Raw genomic sequence first — 22,611 nt, 5'->3', positions numbered from 1 at the left:
AGCGCATACAACCTCATTCGAATATGGAGGGGAGACGAGTGGAAGACAGCCTTCGTGACTCCTACAGACCACTACAAGTACCAGGTGATGCCGTATGGCCTGGTCAATGCCCCCTCCGTGTTGAATGAGGTAATTCCAGCAATTCATTCTCATCTACATTGACGACTGACCATCATTATCACGTAGCGCTTGTGTTGGAAAAGCTGAGGGAATACCACCTGTACCTCAAGGCTAAGAAGTGTTCTTTCCACCAGACATCCCTCCAGTTCCTTGGTTACATCATCAGCCCGGAAGGCATTTGGATGGATGAGGGGAAGGTAACAGCGGTACGATCCTGTCCCTCTCCAACCACCATCAAGGAGCTCCAGCGCTTCCTAGGATTTGCCAACTTCTACAGCCATTCCCTCACATCCCCACTGACCTCACTTCTCAGATCCAAACCCAAATCTCTCTCCTGGAACTCCGAAGCCTCACACGCCTTCCAACTCCTGAAGGATGCCTTCACCTCCGCTCCACTCCTTGTACACCCTGATCCGAATAAACCATTTGTCATTGAGGTAGACACCTCCACCAATGGCGTACGAGCAGTCTTGTCTCAGCAGCAGGGGAAACCACCTCTACTACACCCATGTGCCTTCTTCTCCAGGAAACTCCCCCCGGCAGAGCAGAACTATGACATCGGGAACTGAGAGCTTTTGGCAATTAAACTGGCCTTGGAGGAGTGGCAGCATTGGCTGGAGGGGGCTCAACATCCATTCCTGGTGCTGACAGACCATAAGAACCTCGAGTATCTCCGAGAGGCTTGTCACTTAAATCCCTGCCAGGCAAGATGGGCCCTCTTCTTCACTCACTTTAACTTTACCATCTCCTATCATCCAGGTGACAAGAACTCCAAGGCAGATGCCCTTTCCCGTCTCTTTGCTCCAGAGGAAGGCTCAGAGGAACCACATACAATTCTACCCCCTTACGTCATAGTAAGTCCAATCCAATGGTCCCTGGATGATAGCATCCGTGAAGCTGCCGCCACTGAAACAGCTCCATCGGGATGCCCTACCAACAAGACCTATGTACCCTCCTCTCTATGTCTTACACTTATCAACTCCATACACTCCTCCTTGGGCACTGGCCACCCCAGGACCAATAGGACCCTCTCGCTGATCCAGGACTGGTTCTGGTGGCCCCACATGGTTCGAGATGTCAGAAGATTCATCAAAGGATGCCTGGAATGTGCTATGTCCAGAACACCACAACAACTACCAGCTGGCAAACTCCTTCTGTTGCCTGTTTCTCACCAACCCTGGTCGCATCTAGGAGTCGACTATATCACAGACATTCCTCCATAGACCATTTCTCCAAGGCCTGCAAACTGATCCCCCTCAAGGGGATCCCCGCTCTGGAGACCGCAGAGTCCCTCTTCAACCACGTGTTTCGGAACTATGGGATCCCTGAAGACATCATTTCCGACCGTGGTCCCCAATTCATCTCCAGAGTCTGGAAAGCCTTCTTCTCTCTCTCGGGAGTGTCCATCAGCCTCTCATCTGGTTACCACCCGCAGAGTAATGGGCGGACAGAGAGGAAGATTCAGGAGGTAAGCCGTTTCCTTTGAACCTTCTGTCATCACCGCCAGAACCGCTGGAGTCGCTTCCTGTCCTGGGCCAAGTATGCACAGAACTCCCTTTGTCAACCCTCCACCAACCTCACACCCTTCCAGTGCATACTCGGCTACCAATCTCCTCTCTTCCCCTGGTCCGGCGAACCATCAGATCCCAGCAGTTGACCATTGGTTCAGAGAAAGCAAGAGGGTCTGGGACTTAGCTCACCACCACCTGCAACGGATCGTTCTGACCCACCTGCCATTTTCACTCAACCCTCTCACTCCCCTGAGTACTGATCACCCATACCTGCTTCCAATCATTGCGTCAGTCAGCTCCTCTATTTAAACTTCACTCCTCTTCCATTTTGTGACTGGTCACAACTTCATGTACAGACTCACTTACCTGTATCTCCCACGTTTACTCCAAACGATTCCGCTCCAGCGACTCCTGTTTCCCTTCTCCTCAACATAAGCATCGTTGTTGTATGCCCACCACCTCAGGGAAAATCACCACCTTTATCAGCATCAGTCTTCATCACGTAATCAATCTATACTTCAGCCCAGAACTGTTACATCATCACTTACCTGCTATCTCTGTTTGTGTTTTTTGTCTTGTGTGTCAAACACCTGCTTGGTTTCAAACATCATCATCGAGTCTGAGTATACGTTACAAGGATGTTGTGGGTGGTTGTCAAGGCCTTGTTAGGCAGTTGCTAGGGTTTTCTGGATCCTAAGTGGCTGCTTCCTGGATCAAGTCTTTACCCATCCAAAGTCTCTATGATATTTTGATCCCCAGAAACTGCTCTGATCCCTCCTTCAATATAAGTCTAATGGAGTTTCTTTTTTCGCTTGCCAGTTGAAAATTGTTAGCCTAGAAAAGTTATAGCACACCTCTCCTTAACATGCTGCACTGTTTAAGGTATTATTCATGTTTGTAGCACAAATGGTTCTTATTGATTATACACCAAAGTTTAATACTTTGTAATAGGGGTTTGTTCACCTCTGATTTGACATCCACGCTATACATCTGGTGTCACTGAGAGTACTTATCAAACAGATATTGTACAGATTTTATGTGTATGATAAATTTGCATTAAATACCTCAAGAGCCAGGAAACAGACTGTTGCAAATACAATAATTTGGATGTGGTGAATGTGAGTGTATGTATATGTGCAATGCACACCTCTGTTCTTCTGCTCAACAGCCAGTTGTTTCTCTAGGGTCTCTCTAAGCTCTCTCTCTCTAAACAGCTCCATCTTCAGCTCTGTCTTCTCCAGCTGCACTTGTTTCTCCTGAGTGCGGGCGTTATCAATCGCCACCTTCAGTAAACCCTGCAACAGCACCAGCAAACAAACAGGTCTTACACAGTCGGCACACCACACCTCCTCAGGAGTCAGTAAACTCTATGAATGGTGGAGCAGTGGTACTCATACTTAGTGGTACTCATACTTAGCCCGTTCCAGAGCTAAGTTGACTAATTTAATTTTCTTGAAAGGACATCTTAAAATATGTGCATTGAATGTTGGGTGCTTGGTTTTATGGTGTCACTTTAAATTAGATCTTTTAAACTGTCTACACTGCTACAAAACAAACAGGAAAAAAAAAAAAAAAAACTCTAATTTTTTGTAATTACACAAGCTTTTACCTAAGTCAGCTTTATAACATGTTGATCAAGCTGCTGACAAGAGCGGCACATCAGATTGCAAAGTTAAATGTGTTTGGTTAAAAAGCATGCAGTAATGTTACTTACAATAATATTGAAAGTTGTCACTTAAACAAGCTTCAGATAAAAAAACGTATTACAGAACAGATTTGAGAAAAACAATTAGATGTTGAGCCACAACTCTGTCATTACTGGCTCACTGTGTCAATTCCCCAAATGAATTGATGAACAGCAACTACTGTGAGATTTCTATCATCTTACAGCCACAATTTGAGCCTTACATTTTGATCAAATGAACCCATAATTACACAAACATTTCAGTACAAGTTGTTAAGCCTTGGGGTAAGTTGTAAGAAGGAACAAATCTTGAGTTAAATAGCTGCTTGTCCCAAAACAACACTTACAGTGGTATTTGCAGCACAAATGGCACAGTGACCATTTCAAAACAATTATTCCCTGTACGCTTGCAGTTAAGGCAAATGCAATGGGCTATATCATACTAATTGTTCCTTCTTATGACCCCAATTTAGACTAAGTTACTTTATCTCAATTTTCTGCATGGGCTCGTTTTGTTGATTTATGTGTGAATGTTCAATCAAAACATTACCCTGAAATCATGATTAAAGATGACTGACTGAACTGAGTCCTGCTAATTAATAATGGGGCCGAAAGGAGCACGAAAGATCTGATGGCCATATTAAAAGAGCAATGAGCAAACCTCTCACTCCTTATATTGTATACCACATCATTAGTCTCAGAGGCGGTGTTAATCAACTACATTTATCTCTCTGACTAGGTCTTACTTGTAGGATAACCACAGTGCTAATCAAGAGAGTCATGCTGAATATACGTGGATGCGAATTTGTTTTGAAGGAAAAACATCACAGTTGGCAAAGGTAATTTAAGTTTTATGCTAAGTTTTATGTAGGTGCACAAGGTCCAAAATTAACTTCTTGCTAAATAAACTTTTTTAAGGCACTTCTAGCTATTACCATCTAATTTTCTTTTTCAACTTTTGCACAGTTAAACATTTGCTCTAGCTTTTGTACAACAAAAGCTATTTGTATTACAGCATCAACTAAATGATTAAATGTAAATGGCAGAAATATTCTTTACCAGCCATGAAACTGTACTTTACACCACTTCATTGTTTATATACAGAATATATATACAGTGCCGTTCAAAACTTTTGAAACACTTGACTGAAATGTTTCACATGATCTTAAAAATCTTTTGATCTGAAGCCGTATGCTTAAATGTTTGAAATTAGATTTGTAGACAAAAATATACTTGTGCCACCATATTAATTTATTTAATTATAATACTAAAATGTAATTACATTTTTTTTTTTTTTTTAATTGATGACTTGGACCAAATAATAAAGAAAAGCAGCCAATAAGTGCCCAACATAGATGGGAACTCCTTCAATACTGTTTAAAAAGCATCCCAGGGTGATACCTCAAGAAGTTGGTTGAGAAAATGTCAAGAGTAAATGTCTGCAAATTCTAGGCAAAGGGTGACTACTTTGAAGATGCTAAAATATAACACAGTTTTGATGACTTTACGATTATTCTAAAATGTAAAAAAAAAAATGATCATAAAGAATGAGTAAGTGTTTCAAAACTTTTGACCGGTAGTGTATATATATATATATATATATATATATATATATATATATATATATTTGGCTTCTTTCCAGGTTACATTTCTAGTGATAAATGTTGTTACAAGACCCACTACAGTTAATAAGCTTGTCTTTAGAAGTCTATTTGTTTCTCTTAAATTATTTATTTTTTATTTTTATTTTTTTGAGTCAGCAAGGATCAGACTATTGTTTTTATATTATAATTTACACCATGTATTATGTTGCAGTTCTTAAAAAAAGCCACTAACAGGTAACGTTTCATTAACTCTGAATTTTTACTTACATTCGGCACTTGACGAGAATTAATTTTGGACCCTGAGTGTCCATTAATATCTATAACAGCATGGATGAATTTACTCATTTGAACAGACATTTGTATCCTTTTCTTTAAATAGTTAGCTGGTGTGGGCTCTATGTCATTGTACACATACTTGCAAATACAATTTCAAATCAGCCTCTTTTCACAATATTTTCAGAACAGAGGGTTGAGATTGCCATAAGTTAATGTGCCATCCCTTTCCATTACATGTAATCTTGAGCATCACTGGTTTTCATTGTGTTATGATCATGACATGTGTCATTTGCCCAGTACACAGAGGGCTAAATAAAGTGTTACTATGACAACCAGCTTGTGGTTAGCTAAAAATCAAGGGCAGTTCAAAGTTTTAAATATGTTTAATTGGAAGCATCCTAGAACTCCAATAATCACTTATTGTACATTTATAAAATAGTAGAAGAGCTGGGAATTCTGATTCATGTTATCAATTCAGTTTGTCTGGAGGTTTGATAAGCAATTTGGAAAATTTCTGTATTCATTTGGATGTTCATTCTGATGTTTCACTTCAATGAACTGGCCAAAAACTGATTCAACGATATTTTTCAGTCATCAGTAGATACCATTTTCATGGTTATGGTTCTATTTCACTCATCTTACAGTCTAATGTTTTAAAAATGCTTTGCAAATCAGTTCAACCGAATTACCAAATCACTAATTAGTACTGTAGTCAGACCATCAGAATAAACCAGGGAGAATTGTACCCAGACAAGTGGATCTGCTGAGAAATTACTGTTTCTTACCTGAATGTTAGTCAGAAGTGTCTCTATGGATGACAGTCCATCAGGGAAGAGGAAAGGTGAGGGGAATCCTGGAGGTAAAGCCTGACCTGCTAGTGACATCCTCTCATAGCTGTCTCTCGCTGTTGGTGTGCACAGGGGGTTTTCTTCTGGTGGCAAGCACAGAAACATACACATTTAGCACAACAGACCAAACACTCCTTGTAATACTGTGGTGTAAAATAAATAATTATTTTCTTGAATTGGTGTTTATACACACAGATTGTTTGTGAGATGTAAAATTAACATCTATACAAGCATGCTCAATCAAGCAGATATGATTGATAGCCCATTCTGTCAGTGTCACACGGCACTCTATTATTGATGCTGCTGTATTTATAGCTGCTATAAATGCTTGAGAGATTTTACAGACAGACAGAATGAGAGGCTCTATAAAAAAATGAGCGTTTCTAGGATATATGTTCTCTGTATTGTCGAGGGCACAGATATGTTGGGAGATCAAGCTCACCCATTCCATATGGCATGAAAACTCTCTGATAGCAAAAGACCACAGTCAAGCAGATGCATATGGCAAGCTGAGATTATCAAGGGCTGTGGCTCCTCAACAAAGGCCATATGGCGCGAGGTGGTGAACCCTCATTCGGCATGTTTCAACACTACTGCCAGACAGGCAATGCCATTTTGGGCAAATGAATTTAACCCCTCCAAGGAATTGCTGCATGCAAAAATCAATATGACTGGAAGAGAATCAAGAGGAACTTAAACTCGGTAGAACAAAAACCGAGGAGTACAATAAATATCATTTATTCTCTCTCTCAGTTGGTGGATGACATATAAATGTGCGATTGTAAAATGTCACAGGTGGGGCTACTGTTAAAACCCAATGGAAATAAAAGGAAAAAGTATTTTATGTCTGCCAGACAAATAAAAACAGGGGCTGGCACATTGAAGAGTATATATTTTATCACCTAGTCCATTGGGACTTCTTGCTGAATGTCATCAGGAGAGAATACGCTGGGATGAGCACTGTAAAGTGTGCAGCATGTCTTTCCAAACAGCTTTTCAAGATTAATCACCATGTCAACTTGTTAAACATCATGCGGGCAAATGAAAGTAATCTACGGTACCCTGTATAAAATAAATAAATACTGTAAACAAACACATGCTCACACCTACAGTAGGATTAAGTCCTCTTTATAGCGTAGTAAATGGTTGCATTACAATCAACATGAATTAAACTTCCATTTGTGCATTTGGTTCATTCAAAGTTCATTTTATTAGGATGTGTTTTCTGGGAATTACACCCATCACCTTGGCATTGCTACATGCTCTACCAGCTCTACCAATATTTAAATAATAACTAAATATTTTATCATGATTTCTCTCATGATTATTCAGTTCCATTTTAAGGAAAGAAAAAAAAAATTGTGTAATCTGTGCTAATTTTATAAACTGTGTTTATATGACTCCCATCTGGGAGATGGTACAAGGTACATTTGGTTAAAAAGAGCATGTACACCACCCCTGGAGTCGCGAGTTCGAATCCAGGGCATGCTGAGTGACTCCAGCCAGGCCTCCTAAGCAACCAAATTGGCCCCGTTGCTAGGGAGGGTAGAGTCACATGGGGTAACCTCCTTGTGATCGCTATAATGCAGTTCTCGCTCACGGTGGGGCGCGTGGTGAGTTGTGCGTGGATGCCGCGGAGAACAGCGTGAAGCCTCCAAGCGCCACGTCTCCGCAGTAATGCGCTGAACAAGCCACGTGATAAGATGCGCGGACTGACAGTCTCAGATGCGGAGGTAACTGAGATTCGTCGTCCGCCACCCGGATTGAGTTGAGTTAATACGCCACTATGAGGACTTAGAGCACATTGGGCATTGGGCATTCCAAATTGGGGAGAAAAGGGGAGAGAAAAAAAAAGTTATTCCAACTGCTAATAACATTTTAAATAAGCAGAGATGATGAACTTTTGGGTCTTCGCTCTTGTACTGTTTTTATTGTACCATGTTTTTTTAATGCTTTTAATTTTGTTATATGTTTGTTTTTGAGCCTATCATCGAAGAATATTTTCTACCCCTATGGGATAGACAATAACGTTTTTTTTAATTTGAATGGAATAGAATTTGAAAGTATGTATTTAGATATTCATAGCACAATATATGTGCTACTTGGTGAGTCTTTTTTTTAAGTGACTAATTATATGAATAAAAATGCTAAATTAAATCCAGCATGATATGAGTCAAAAGAGACATTTCTGGTCTGGTTTCGATGATGGGGTATTTGAGCCTTATTTATGGGGATGCAAAAAGTTTGGGAGACACTCATTAGCTGATGCTTTTTCCAGTGGAACTTCAGTCCTCTTCTAGTAACTTGACATTATAAGTGCTTTGAAAGTGATAATTGGGGTTTGAACCTACATCCTTTCAGATACCAGCCCAGATCTTTAACCACTATACTATTCTATCACAGCCTAGCCTTTATGCAAAACATTTTTTCTAAGAGTGTTTGAGCAGCATCTGAAAGAGAATAATGTGAGTGTGGACACTAAGCAGATGTCCTGTGGGGCTCAAATGCAAAGCAGATTCCTTCTCCTGGGCACGGCAGCACTTCCTGTGAGCAGCAACAATCGCCTGTCAGTGCCCTGATGATATCATCTGCCATTCATCAGTTCCATAAGGGCAGACCTCTGCCACCTGCTGCATGGACCATCATAACTCTACATGTACATCCACATACACACACACACACACACACACACACACACACACACACACACACACACACACACACACACAAACAAACAGGCCATCAAAACTCAACATTTATCTTCACAGCTATATAAGGGCTGCATCCATCACTACACTCACATACAGGCCTCATAACCCCCTGAATCCATTGACACACACACACACACACACACACACACACACACACACACACATAGACAAACATGTACACACAGACTATCATAACTCACTTTAAACCATACAGTCCTGTGCTGACACTATCTTCATGCTGTCATAGCGAGCTGCCAATCACAATGGAGGACTGTCTTAACATTCTGCCAGCCACAAAACAAAATGACACACAGGCCATGTTATCAACATCCAGAACACAACAGGATAATTCAGACTGTCTAAAAAGGTAAGAACCACCCCATGAACGTATGGTTCCAGTGGTCTCTGAGCTCCCATCAACGAAGACCACTTTCTCCCTAGCCTCGTTGGCCCTGGAGCCTTGCGCCCTTTGAGCCTCCCATGGCTCCGCCCTTCGAGCCTCCCATGGCTCCGCCTTCCGAGTCTCCCACAGCTGTGCTCACGACCGTCTGGAAGCAGAAGAGGAGAAGAAGGGCTCCTACTCCCCAGTCACTGTCAGTGTCCATGACCATAGAGGTCGTTCCCCTATCACTGCCCATGCTCACAACCATGGAGGTCGTTCCCCAGTCACTGCCCGTACTGGTGACCATGGAGGTTGTTCCCCCATCACTGCCCATGCTCACGACCATGGAGGTTGTTCCCCAGTCACTGCCAGTGCTCACGACCAAGGAGGTCGTTCCCCAGTCACTGCCGCCGATCCTGACCACGACAGATCCGCCCTCAGTGTCTTCCACGGCTCCACCCTAAGAGTCTTCCACGGCTCTGCCTCCAATGATTCCGTCCGCTCTCTCAGAGACTCAGCCTCCAGCGGTTCCGTCCGCTCTCCTAGAGACTCCTCCAGGGACTCCTCCCACTCTATTCAGGATTAAAATCCCTGCTCTCCCTGCAGCTCCGCCCACTCTGCCTCCTCCTCCTGGAACTCCATTCCCTGCTCTTCCAGCAGCTCCGCCTCCAGATCCTCCTCCTGGAACTCAATTCCCTGCTCCTCCTGACACAGTCCCGGCCCTGTGGCCACCTCCCAGGCCTCCTGACACTGTTCCGGCCCTGTGGCAGCCTCCCGGGACTCCTGATTGTCTGCAGGCTCCTCCCTGGCCTCCTGATCATCTTCCAACTCCTCCTTGACCTCAGAATCATCCTCCGGATCCTTCCAGGTCTGCTTGGCCCTGCCTCCCTTCCCATCCATCACTGGGTATCATTAAGGGGGGAGGGGGGGTGGTACTGTCACAAACTCACTTGTGTTTGTCCCATCACCATCCCATTATGTTTGGACTGTTAAATTACACTTCCCAAGATGCACCTGTTTGATCTCACTCACCTGTTCCCAATCATCTCTGATCTTTGTTCACAGCTGTTCCCTATTCCCTCATCATTCAATGTGTGTATATATTGCCCTCATGTTTCCCTTAGCCTTTGTTAGTTCTTGTTAGTTTGCTTAGTTGTTAGCCTGTTAGTGTATTTATGTTATTTTAGCCAGCTATCTGCTGTTATATTTGTTTTCCCATTTGCTCCAGGGTTCTGCTGTTACGTTTGTTTTCCCATTTGTTCCAATGATTTAGTTACTTGTTAGTTCTTCAATAAATATTTCTTGCAACTGGATCCACACTCTGTCGTCTCATCCTTCCCAGTTTCGTCACAGCCATAACCAACACGTTTTTAATATGCTTGTTAACTTGAAGTTCAGTTTTGAAGATGCTGCATTCTGTTCCATATAACTGCACTCTGTCTTGCTGTTTGAAACACTCGCCTGCTGTATATGTGCTGCTTAAGCGTGGTGCATCCACTGCCACACACCTGGTGTGTGTGTGTGTGTCTCCCAAATTGTTCGCTCCTGTGGGGAAAGCCACGATGCTCCGTATTGTTGTTGCTGTGATGATTCATGAAGCATTCCATTCAACTCGGTGGGAAGGGAGGGAGGTTTACAGTCAATGACAAATGTTCACTTTTATTAATATCCATTAACAAGTCAAAGTTCTTACATGAAATGATAATAAAATGTCTTTAGCAAATGTTTTGCAGAGACATGGTTAATTACACTCTCTTTTGATTATCGTAATGATAGCATTGCAGAACTGTATATCAGTTTGGTTGCTATGAGACATCTCAATCAGTGTACCTCTCAAAACCGTAATCAATCTCAAAATTTAAAATAAGCTCCCTCTTTGAGACATTTGTGTTTAGCTGTCAGGTAATTGTCACTGAATTTCGAATGAGGTGAAAAGTCACATCATGCATGATCACCATATATTATCGTTTTCATGATCGATCATTGCTGCCACGTCCGAGTACCCAAGTACTCGAGTACTCATGCCCATCCCTATTATATAATGCCTTATCATATACATTGTAATCCATTATATTTTTTCATAAATAAATACACCCACAGCTTTAATACATTATAATACTCATTTGTGGTTACACCTTTAAAGAGTAGGCTATAATGCATTTTAACACATGAAAACAGTAAATCTGGTGTTGATATTGTGTTTTAATGCATTAGAATTAATTTTGTATATATAGGCTTCATAAAAAAAAATTGTTCCCCTTTTTGAGTATCAACCCCCACGATCAGCCTCTCATATATAATTAAAATGTGTTTATATGACTCTCCAAATCATGCACAAACACGGCACGACTTGAGGAGCCCCTCTTCTGCCATCAATATTCACTAATTCCAGCCAAGGCTTGGTAACAGCTGGTCCTACATTAATTAGTTTAAAGTATTTATTTCAACCATCTCCGCAGCAGATTGCGGCAAAACATAAGAGATTATTCCAAGCATCTGAGAATGCCCTGGAAACATCCAGCCAACCAACAGTTGAATATCAGCCACCACGATTAGGACTTTATGATTTGAAAATTCTTGGACAGAGGAAAGGCCAAGAGGAGTGCTGGGAATCCGTGGAGTCTCCTTCAATCCCTCCTTAATTTAACATTCATTTTACTCCAGTTCAATACCGACAATTGGCAAACGTCTAATGGATATGCATTTGCTCATGCTCATAAACAGTGTATATATATATATATATATACACAGGTGGACAAAGTTTGGAATAATATACAGATTTTGCTGTTTCGGAAAGAAATTGGTACTTTAATTCACCAGAGTGTCATTCAACTGATCACAAAGTATAGTCAAGACATTACTGATATAAAAAACAGCACCATCACTATTTGAAAAAAGTCATTTTTTATCAAATCTAGACAGGCCCCATTTCCAGCTGCCATCACTCCAACACCTTATCCTTGAGTAATCATGCTAAATTGCTAATTTGGTTCAAACACAGCTGAAAGATATTTGGTTCGTTAAATGAAGTTTAACGTTGTCTTTGTGTTTGTTTTTGAGTTGCCACAGTATACAATGGACTGACATGTCTTAAGGTCAACATTAGGTCAAAAATGGCAAAAAGGAAACTCTAGAAACTTGTCAGTCAATCATTGTTTTGAGGAATGAAGGCTATACAATGCTTGAAATTGCCAAAAAAAACAAAAAAAAAAAAAAACTGAAGATTTCATACAAAGGTGTACACTACAGCCTTCAAAGACAAAGGACAACTGGCTCTAACAAGGACAGAAAGAGATTTGGAAGGCCCAGATACAACTAAACAAGAGATTAAGTACATCAGAGTCTCCAGTTTGAGAAATAGATACCTCACATGTCCTCAGCTGACAGCTTCATTGAATTCTACCCGCTCAACACCAGTTTCATGTACAACATTAAAGAGAAGACTCAGGGGTGCAAGCCTTCTGGGAAGAATTGCAAAGAAAAAGCCACTTAATCAAAGGTTAGAGTGGGCAAAGAAACACAGACATTGAACAACAGATAATTGGAAAAGAGTGTTATGGATCTTAACCCCATTGAGCTTTTGTGGGATCAGCTAGACTTTAAGGTGCATGAGAAGTGCCCGACAAGACAGCCACATCTATGGCAAGTGCTAAAGGAAGCATGTGGTGAAATGTCACCTGAGTGTCTGGACAAACTGACAGCTAGAATGCCAAGGATCTGCAAAGCTGTCATTGTTGCAAGTGGAGGATTTTTGATGAGAACTCTTTAAAGTAGTTTAAAAGAGTTGAAAAAGTTTTTCAAATTGTAATAGTAATTTTTCACATTATTCATGTTCTGACTATACACTGTGATCAGCTGAATGCCACTTTGGTGAATTAAAGTACCAATTTCTTTCCATAAGAGCAAAATCTGTACATTATTCCAAACTTTTGGCCACAAGTGTATATATATATATATATATATATATATATATATATATATATATAATTAACCTAATGTAATTGGGTAGTTGGAGAGCAGCATTAAAATTTGTAATCAAAATCAAAGTTTTTGGTTAAAATGTATATGACTGTAAAATGGAAAGTGGCTGTGATTGGTCAATGGTCTTTTACTATAATTTTTTTAATGAATTTTTAAAAGCACAAATATTCAATGTAATCTCTCAATTAAAATTAGGTCATAAAACTGCATGCATAATACATAGAATTTGCTGTTTAAAATAGTTTAAGATGGAGTACAGCATGCAGGGCTTCTCAACTTTCCAAAAGTATTTAACGTCAACTTCCCAATTATTACATCATAGAAAATATTTTAATTAGAAGAGTTTTCTTCTCTGTTTCACTGCTTTGATACTTTGCATGCCAAACAATAAGTAGCGAATCAGCAAATTAGAAACAATAGAGGAGATTTGGATACCAGAAGCTTGTTCTTGGTTTGCAGCCACTTTAGTCCTGGATTTTGGTTTTGGCATTATTAATACATCACTGCTTAAACCAACTTCTGCTTTGGACTCAGCAGGACCTCACCGCAAACACAATACTGGATCACAGGCTGGTTCATATTGCTTTGTTACTAGGAAACAATCTGTCATACATTTGAAAGCAAACAGCACTTTTCATCTCAAATTACCAATTTAGATCTCAAATAGCATTCCAATGGGCTGAAATTTGCCATTGTAAAATCACAGACACATCAACCAAACGGCTTTCTGAAATTTTCAGTTTTAATTTTTTTTTCCATTTACTTGAGCCACACTTTAGTGCTATTGTGTTTGTGAGCAATCTCTAATTTGCTCTCTGTTTTGAGCACTCAATTTTGGCCTAGCTATAGCTGTTTATTTTCTGCCATTGGTCCAGAATCATTGACTTGGACTTAATTACAGTGCCAGATGCCAATGTGATGAAGAGTCCGAAGGAGAGAGCTATGTTTTCCAGGTGATATTTCTCCACCGGGGCTGCCAGCAGCAGCTGAGATAGGTCTGTTTGCAGCTTTCTGCCTCAAAAAAATCTTTATGAAATCCTTTTAGGTCAGCCGTGTCACAAATAACATTTCATGCACAACTGTCACGGGATAATAGGAGCCGCAAATAAAAATGCGATGCTGTAAATACACCGCATTTGGAATGAAATGCCATAATTTAAAACAACGCACATACTCATACACACATAAATACACACATACACGTACGCCCTCCCTCCCATGTGGGAGTCCTTGACAGTGAGGTAGCAATGATAAATCACCTTTCCAGTTAATTCTCTCAGTCCTTATGTGTTGTGCTGCTAAAACAGTGGCTTAGAAATCGACATGACAAACTATGAATGTAAAAAATATCACTTGGAGGGATCTGGGCTTATCTCCAATTTACATGTTATTAGATTTGTATTGTGAGCAGCATTTGGACAAGGCTGTGCTGAGGAAAAGAGAGTGAGTGAGAGAGATGTGTGTGATAAGGGAAGATAAAATGTCTCAGACCCCTCTCGAAACCCTTTGATATCATTGATGGAAAGTCATGACAAGGAGAGCGCAAACCACTCGACTGATTTTTAATATGATAGACAAGGCACTCTGCGATGAATTGAGTGGAAACCTTGGGAAATTTAGCAACATTCTCTCAATAAATATCTTTAATTGACCTTGGGAGCTGAAAATCTGCCATATGTTGTGAGTTGCAGTGTTTGAATTGAGGTCCCAGAGGACCTTTCAGCTGATTTCTCCAATGAAGGCACTGCGCCGGAGGAGAGAGAGAGGGAGACAGAGAGAGTGAGAGAGAGAGAGGGAAAAAGCATTGCAGCATTTGGCTAGCCAGTCACTGTGATATATTGACAGGTGAAGCCTGTGTCCTTGCAAACCTGTGTTCCTCACAGCAGGAGAATTGAATGTTTAAAACCTGGAGGATGTCAGTTCCCTCTCTGCAAAGGCTGCCACTGCCTACAGCAGACAATTACATTTTATTTGACCTGCCAATGGGGCTGAAGAAGTTGCCTTCTTCCAGGGGAATAGTTATGACCTTTCAGTCTCATAAATGGAGACAACACCACATTACACAGTGGCTAATCTTTAAAACTGCATCATCTTCTCTTTCTTCTGCATTCCATAAAATATTTCAACAGCAAACTGCTTTTATTGACATAACCCTGAGCTTTTATAGTCTCAGAGATAATTTAAAGAGCTAGTGTCCGACTGCTGCCCATTTACTTTACAGGTCTGTTCAAACAAACTCTTAAAAAAAAAAAACAGAAAAAAAAAAAAAAGGTAGAACAAGATTTGCATTTCCTAAAGTTAAAATTTTAAGTAAAATTATTTGGTAAAAAGTTGGGAACATTTAAAACCCAAATATAGATATCGATATAATATTATGATCACATCAGTGCTGTCATTTTTAAATAGCAATCTTTCTATCAATATGAACGGAAGATTTGCAAACGTTAATCTTACATTTCTTACAAAAGTATAACATAAACAAAATAGACTATAATAGACTGTTATAGATTATAACATCTATGGCATTTTTTAAGAAAGAGGCATATCAATACATTGCTGTAACTGAGGTAAAAAAAAAAAAAAAAAGCAGAAATAGATAAAGAAAAAAATGAAGTGTAAAGTAATTCTGCCTTTACGGAATGTGTACACATGTAGACCACAGTGAGAAATGAGTGCTTTGATCCGAAGTGGGCAAATTCCTTTAGAATGATTTAAAGGAGCATATGTTGTGCATATGGGCAGGGTGAACAGACACAATGGCATAAATGTTACTATAACACAGCTATCTATTGCAGAGCCACTAATACCACACACACCCACTCCACTTTGCTCTTTTCTGATCTTTAATTCCAAGAGAATAATTAGCCATTATCAAATTCCTGCTGAGAGTCAAAGTCAAGTTCTGGAGTCAGTCGGCCCTGGATTAACAGGTAACATTTGGTTTAGAAAGCCTTATCTCTGAGAAATGCACTATATGCTGCTTTCTCTCCCTCCCCCTCCACTAATGTTCCCTACACTTAGAGATTAAATCACTTGCTGCACAAACCCATTTGAGAGCACAGAGAAGGTGAGGGGGATAATCAGCACAGGCACTGGGCCGTGTTTCCTAAACGCGCTCCAAAACATTACTGTGCACGGGCATAAAATTAGCATCGAGACCTTAAAACGCTGACATTTTGCATGACTTTTGGGAAAGTGACACCATCATATTTTCTTGTAGAATATCATTAAATTTCAACTGCCCTGTGGCAGAGCCTTTCCAATAATAACCAATTCTGTGTGTCACTCCATGCCCCTCTTCTGAAATAATGAGTCCTTTGGTTTGGCTTAATAAATTGAAACATATTCTCAAGGCCACACTGAAGACAGCTGCACAGATGGGCAGGCAAAGGGGAGGAATTCTTCATAAATCCGCACACGGTCAGGGATAAAAACAAAAGCAGCTTTTATGGTGTGCATTTCACCACATGCAAAAAAAGGTCTTGGGCGGTTCAACTCACTACAGCAAGCAATGTTGGTTAATATTATAAGCTACATGTAGACACCAGTTCCACCAGTTTGGGGGAAGCTACTTTGAAACTGTAGCTTGTCAAGCAACAAGCTACTAGCAATTTAAAAGTAATTCAAAAATATTCCCGCTACCCTACTAAAAAAGTAATAATGCATGCTACAAGCTCCTAAAAAGTAGCTAACTACATAGACTGTCTGCACAGGGAGTCAAATAAATTGCTAAATCGTTTTTGAACCGTACATTTAAAAAAGCAAATTAATCAGACTTATCAATGCTTCATGTGAAAGAGAGAGCCGATTTTAAGCTCGCAAATGTGAATATTACCTTACAATGTGACAAAAAGTCATGAAAGGATAAGTATGCAAATTGGACAGGCCTCAGCCTAAGAATTAATATGGTGACAGTATGACAGATATACGTAGTACGGACGATCTGGGTTCAAGTCCGCCTTTTGCCAATTTCACTATTCTCCCCTTATCCATCCATGTAAGCAAAGACAGACATTGGCTGTATGCCATCGGAAAGTCATTTATTTTAAATAAAAATTAACACAAAAGGTGTAAATAAAGTGTCTAAGGGGAGTGTGACGTCAATAAAAACACAGTGTTCTCGTCGTGATCGGTAGGTCTGGTTTAGGTAGGTAGAGGGTGGGTGGCCGCATAGGCACCTTTCCCATGGATGGGGGCTTTCTTGGCTCGGCATCTCACGGGCCTGCAGACAGGGAGGATCATGATGCCGACATGTTTACCTGTTCCCTGGATCTAAAGAGACTGCTCTCTCTAAAGCTGCAGTCTGCATTTAAAGACAGCAGTGACAAGGTAACATTACAGGACACATCAGGTGCATTTCTTTCCACTGCTGGTGATGTATTTATGTTCCAACAATAATTATACTACATACACTGAGTACGATGTTAGATTAAAAACTGTTTTGTAATATGTCAGGGTGCAAATAGCATGTGCTACTATTAACAATAAGTGTAAATAGCCTACCATATCTTCATTTGGTAATTTAATTCTTTCTTATTCATTTGTATTCACAGAATTGTATTAAAGATATTTATTAATTTGTGCAAGTGATATGTATTTGATTTGTTTTCAAATTGAATTCATGCTTTGCAATTCAAATCCATGTACAGTGTTGTCACAGACATCAAGTTTTTTATTGTAGAGTCAAACAATAGAGGCAAGGCAATGTTACTGACGCAAGCCCTTTATAAGAAGATATCTTGTCTTTTTATACGGCCCGTGTCATATTTATTGCATAAAGGTCAGAGTGTTCATTTGCTCAAAGTCAGCGTTTTCCATGCTCCTCCATGTAATAAATGCAGAGGGGATATCATTATCGGACCGCTGAGGATTAAAGGCTTGACTGCCAGTGATGACTGCATAAAAAAGCCCCTCCACTACTTTTGTTTCTTCAAGCGAGTGTCCTACAGGAAGACCGCACTCGCCACACAATGACAGCCATTGTTGTCGTAAACACACACTGCCTCAAAGCTGGATGGCGCGTTGGCGAGAGGGGTTGCGTAACATGATTAATAAAGGTAAAGAAGGATGAGTAGCTAATGCTCTCAAAGGCCTTTGAATAAATTACCTTTTGAAAAGTAAATGTATGCCAGATTTGAATGTAGTGGAGGGTCTTGTTTCCTATTTGTGTGGGGGTGGCCATGATTAGGGTTGGGAAATCGAACATATTGCACTCTAGCAAACATGAGCTTATTTGGGGAGGATTGTATTATAATTAGCATGCATAACAGGAGTAAACAGCCCATATTGAAATATTTTATTGATCATTGAATGCTAACTGGCCCACACCTTAGCTAGATTACTACAATCACACTCCAGAACATTCTGTGCAATCTAGTGCTAATCATCTCTAGACATAGCTTTGTGTGAACTTGAAGATTTCTTTCTTATTAATTAGTGTTAACTGGAATTGTCCTCAATTCTTTTAAGAAACTTGCTACTCTACAATAATGTGAGTATTGCCATCCTTACACAAAATCAAATGTCTTCCAGTGCCAAATATATAAATGTCTTCCACATGGTACACGCATTGACATTACAAATTCAAACAAGGAGTAAAAACCCTGCATAATCAAAACACTTTGATAGAACAAGCACTTGAACATTGAGAAATGGAAGATAGTCTACGGTCTGATCACAATGGAGTGCATTCTGTCGAACACTTGTGGACATATTAATATGATTCGTAGAAATCCTACAGGGAATAAGGATGTTTGGGAGACATTCGGCTCTGGCACTAATCCAGGCTCTATGTACTGAGCCGCTTTGCTGACAGAAGATGAAAGACAAAAAAGAAATGTAAATGTAAACTTTTTAAAAAGCAAAGCTTAGGAGCCCCCAGTTGGATGCTCTCTCTTTCTTTGTTTCTCATGCCCTCCTGAGCAGAAGAAAATGAATGCAAATCCATTTGCGTCTGGTTCACAGCTATAAAAATACTTAGGATTTTTAAAAGTAAGTGATGTGTTAAATGTGTGGACATCTGTTTTGATAACTTTATTCATAACACTGGCTTTGAGCAGCTTGAATTAATAACACTCCATTTACAGATGGAAGAAAGCTGGCATGGTATTTCCAGTTAAAGAGATTAATTTTTAAACACCTAATTGACAGGCCGGGGTTAGGCGGGATAAGCAACAGCGTCTCCGGGCCTGTGGCTGCAAAGTCAAGGTGACTGGAACACTTAGGCAAGCTTTCAAATGTGCTACTCGAGCTGCAAAGAGTGGAGAATTAGTCTTCCCGCAGATTATCTCCACCCCTTCTTCTCTTATATTAGGAACAGTTTAATTCACAGAGAAATTTTATAAAAGCATTAAATATCCAATGATAATTACAGAAGAGTCAAAATTTAAAAATTGACACGGTGAGGGCAATTCACTAAGAATAAATTGTGCTTATTGTGCGGAACTTATTTGCACACGCTGTCTGCACTGGTTTAGAGCACAATTCTCTCTATGCACTATATGCACTATAAAGCAGATGATGCAGTAGACCACCATTATCTGACACACTTTGGCAGGACTGAACAGTATCACTGACTACTTTGATTCAGACACCAGAATCCTATATTTAACATGAAGAAAGAGCACATGACTACACCGTGCATCTTGATATATGCCAGGTTTTAATGCTCTTCTCCATTATTTGATCAGTACTTGTTGAATTACTACTGATATGATTGTCAGAAAATGTACACAAACAATTCATTTACAGGGGTCATGATGTGAGGAATCACATTTTCCTTGATATTTTAACATATTAGACTACTATTGTACTATAAAAACATACTGTAAGTTTCAGAACTTAAAATGTCATCCTCACTGCAGAAAGAGCATTTGTTGAAACCAAGCTGCCAAAACGACTCACTGTCTTTTTTCTCCACATTGTGATGTCACACTGCGGTAGACATTTGCATCTGACCGCCTCCACAACAACACATCAATGCCTACTTTACCTTCTCACTTCATTAGTCCCTCCCACTAGGGGTAGGCATTGAGATGGCAAGGAGAGAGCAGGTCAGTCAAGAGCCAAGAGCCAATCATAACTGTGGGCGTTTACTGTCAAGTCTTAAAGAAGAAGCAGCACCAAAACTGAGTGTTTCTGACAGAGGGTCAGAATGAGGGTGGAAAATGATCATGTTTTACAATTAACGTTACTAATATTATAAGTGAACCTCAAGCAACATATAAAAATAATAAAAAAAGGCACGTCATGACCCCTTTAAATACAATTTATTTTACTGCCTGCTTTCATCTGGCAGTAATAGTGCAATGCAAATTGTGGCAGGCAATTTTTGTGAATGATGCACAATCATTAAATAGTCTAATTTACATAGATAGGAGGTGTGCTTGTAATGTCACTGCTAATTGTGCCTGCTTAAACTAGATTGCACTGATCTAAACTAGATCTAAGCGCTGAGATACCGTGCGCAAAAGTGGTGCAACTGTTTAGTGAATTTGCCCCTCAATGTTCAAAAGCCTGCACTTTGTGTGAGCATTCCAATTTGACATTTATACAGGTTTTGATGGCAGAACAAAGAGAAAACCTGGTTTTATTAGCCTATTAACTACAAACTTGGCAATGCACCTTTAAAATTGTTATGTCTGGTAAATCGGTTTCCAGACATGTTTGACAATATCCTATAAATGTTGTTTATAAAACAAAAAAAAAGCACATGGAAAAAAAAGGATCTTTGAGGTTTTAATTGTTATGTCTAAAGCGCAGGAGACAGGTGAGTAAACACAAAGTCAGGGTCAGCCATACGTTATTACAACAGTTGTTCTTAAGCTTTTTGCATTTTGAATCACAAATTAGCAACGGTGGAAGCAGTTTTGCTAATTGTTACATTTCGTCTGTCCAAGGGCAAGCAGGTAGATTTGTTCACAGCAGTGTACATACCGTTAAGGACAGATGCTCGGATATGTACTTAGAATTCACAAAGAGACTGTCCACATTGCATATGGAACCAAGTTCATACTAATTGCCCTCCTACTACAAAACAAAGGAAAATGTTCGAACTACCAGTGCAGAGTTTAAAAGCAAGAAAAAATAAAGAGAAGCCCTAACCCTCCAGGCCAAGAGCTGCATCTTTCCTTTTTATCAGAGCAGGTGTCTCTGCAGCACATTGCTTCCTTTGAAATGAAGGGTAACATAAAACAGCTCTGGTATGTTGTGATGGACAAGAAGATTTCACCTTCTCTAGTGTATGATAATACATTATTAAATTTGCCTCTCTGCTTGCGAGATACTCTTAGCTGACCACAGCATATTTATCTCTCTATCTAAGCTTTACATCTTGGCAGGGGAAGCATTCTGTCACTTTTAAGGCATTTCAAAGATTAGAAAAACATCTCTCTTTTCAACATTCCTAAAAGCACTGTCTTTCTTGTGGAATGTGATTAGCAGTCTGTGGTATCATGTAATGGATCATTCATGAGGGAGAACAAATATCCAAATGAAACACTGTGTCCTGGAGGGATGGCCAACATGTGCATCATCAGCACTATTTGTTTCACTGCTTGCAAACTTGATTGATCCTCTATTGAATTATTTTTTTTGCACCCCTTCATTTCGACAGACCACACCGACAAGTTGTTTGATCATAAACCATGATTGTTAGCCAAGTCACATTTCAGATCCCTATGGCTAATGATCCAGCCTTTTGTCTTAGGAAAAGTCAGCCAAGTCAGCACAAGCCTCAGTCTGTTTCACTTTTGAAGACAGAACCGCAAGGACACTTAAAAAGGCAATAGAAAACATGCTTGGAAAGCAAGTGTGACTGATGAAAGAAGAGTATGCAAGTTTACCGTGATCAGACGTGGAGTTAAAGATCTGTAAGTGTGTTGTAAGTGTCTGCCTATAACAGTTTGAGATGGTGGTCATAAACCTGCTGGACCGGATACATTTTATTATTATTTTCTTAAAATATGTAACTGCATTGCTTACTCAATTTAGTTTTGTAACTCTCTTAAACAATCAAATGATCAGATATTGGCATTTATGGCCAGAGATCAGTGTTGGTGGTAACGTGTTACAATTAGTATGCATTACTAATCAAATTACTCTTTGAAATCATGACATAATGTGTGCCCACCCACTTTTTCAGCCACCTTGGATCCTGAAGTATACTTAGGAATGAGTAAAGATGCTGGCACACTGCTAAACGTTATTATCGTAAAGTGAATATCAGGCACAACAGTGCCACTATAACACGGACCACCATCTTGATTGTTTTGGTAGAATGGATCACAAGACTGCGTTACATGACAACAAATACGTCATCGTTTTCAGCTATATCCATTTTCTCAGTCCACACTACAACGTGAAGACAGTGTTTTAAAATGCATCCACTTGGGAGAGCGTTTTCAAAAAACTCTGTTTTCGCTGACAAAAACGGCATCTCAGTGTGGACGGAAGGCCAAAATGTAGAGAAAAAGATGTGTTTTCAAACGAAAACA

General features: G+C 40.0%; 1 protein-coding gene across 4 annotated transcripts in view; it reads right to left on the bottom strand.

The window, feature by feature from the left end:
* The window catches only part of LOC127447714 (dachshund homolog 1-like), a 209,839-nt gene that overhangs the window by 12,885 nt on the left and 174,343 nt on the right, over nucleotides 1–22,611 (bottom strand). For 3 of the 4 annotated variants that reach the window (XM_051709754.1, XM_051709751.1, XM_051709752.1), the window contains exons 7-8: nucleotides 5,981–6,126; nucleotides 2,779–2,926 (exon numbers count right to left, since the gene is read on the bottom strand). In XM_051709754.1, the coding sequence (XP_051565714.1) occupies nucleotides 2,779–2,926; nucleotides 5,981–6,126 (294 nt within the window). The remainder of the gene's footprint in view (nucleotides 1–2,778; nucleotides 2,927–5,980; nucleotides 6,127–22,611) is intronic. The other variant, XM_051709753.1, reaches the window with a different exon arrangement.

Source organism: Myxocyprinus asiaticus, chromosome 11 (assembly GCF_019703515.2).
Source record: "Myxocyprinus asiaticus isolate MX2 ecotype Aquarium Trade chromosome 11, UBuf_Myxa_2, whole genome shotgun sequence".
In the NCBI taxonomy this organism is placed as follows: domain Eukaryota; kingdom Metazoa; phylum Chordata; class Actinopteri; order Cypriniformes; family Catostomidae; genus Myxocyprinus; species Myxocyprinus asiaticus.
The sequence above is the reverse complement of the archived record's forward strand: the minus strand, read 5'-3'. Positions and strand labels throughout refer to the sequence as shown.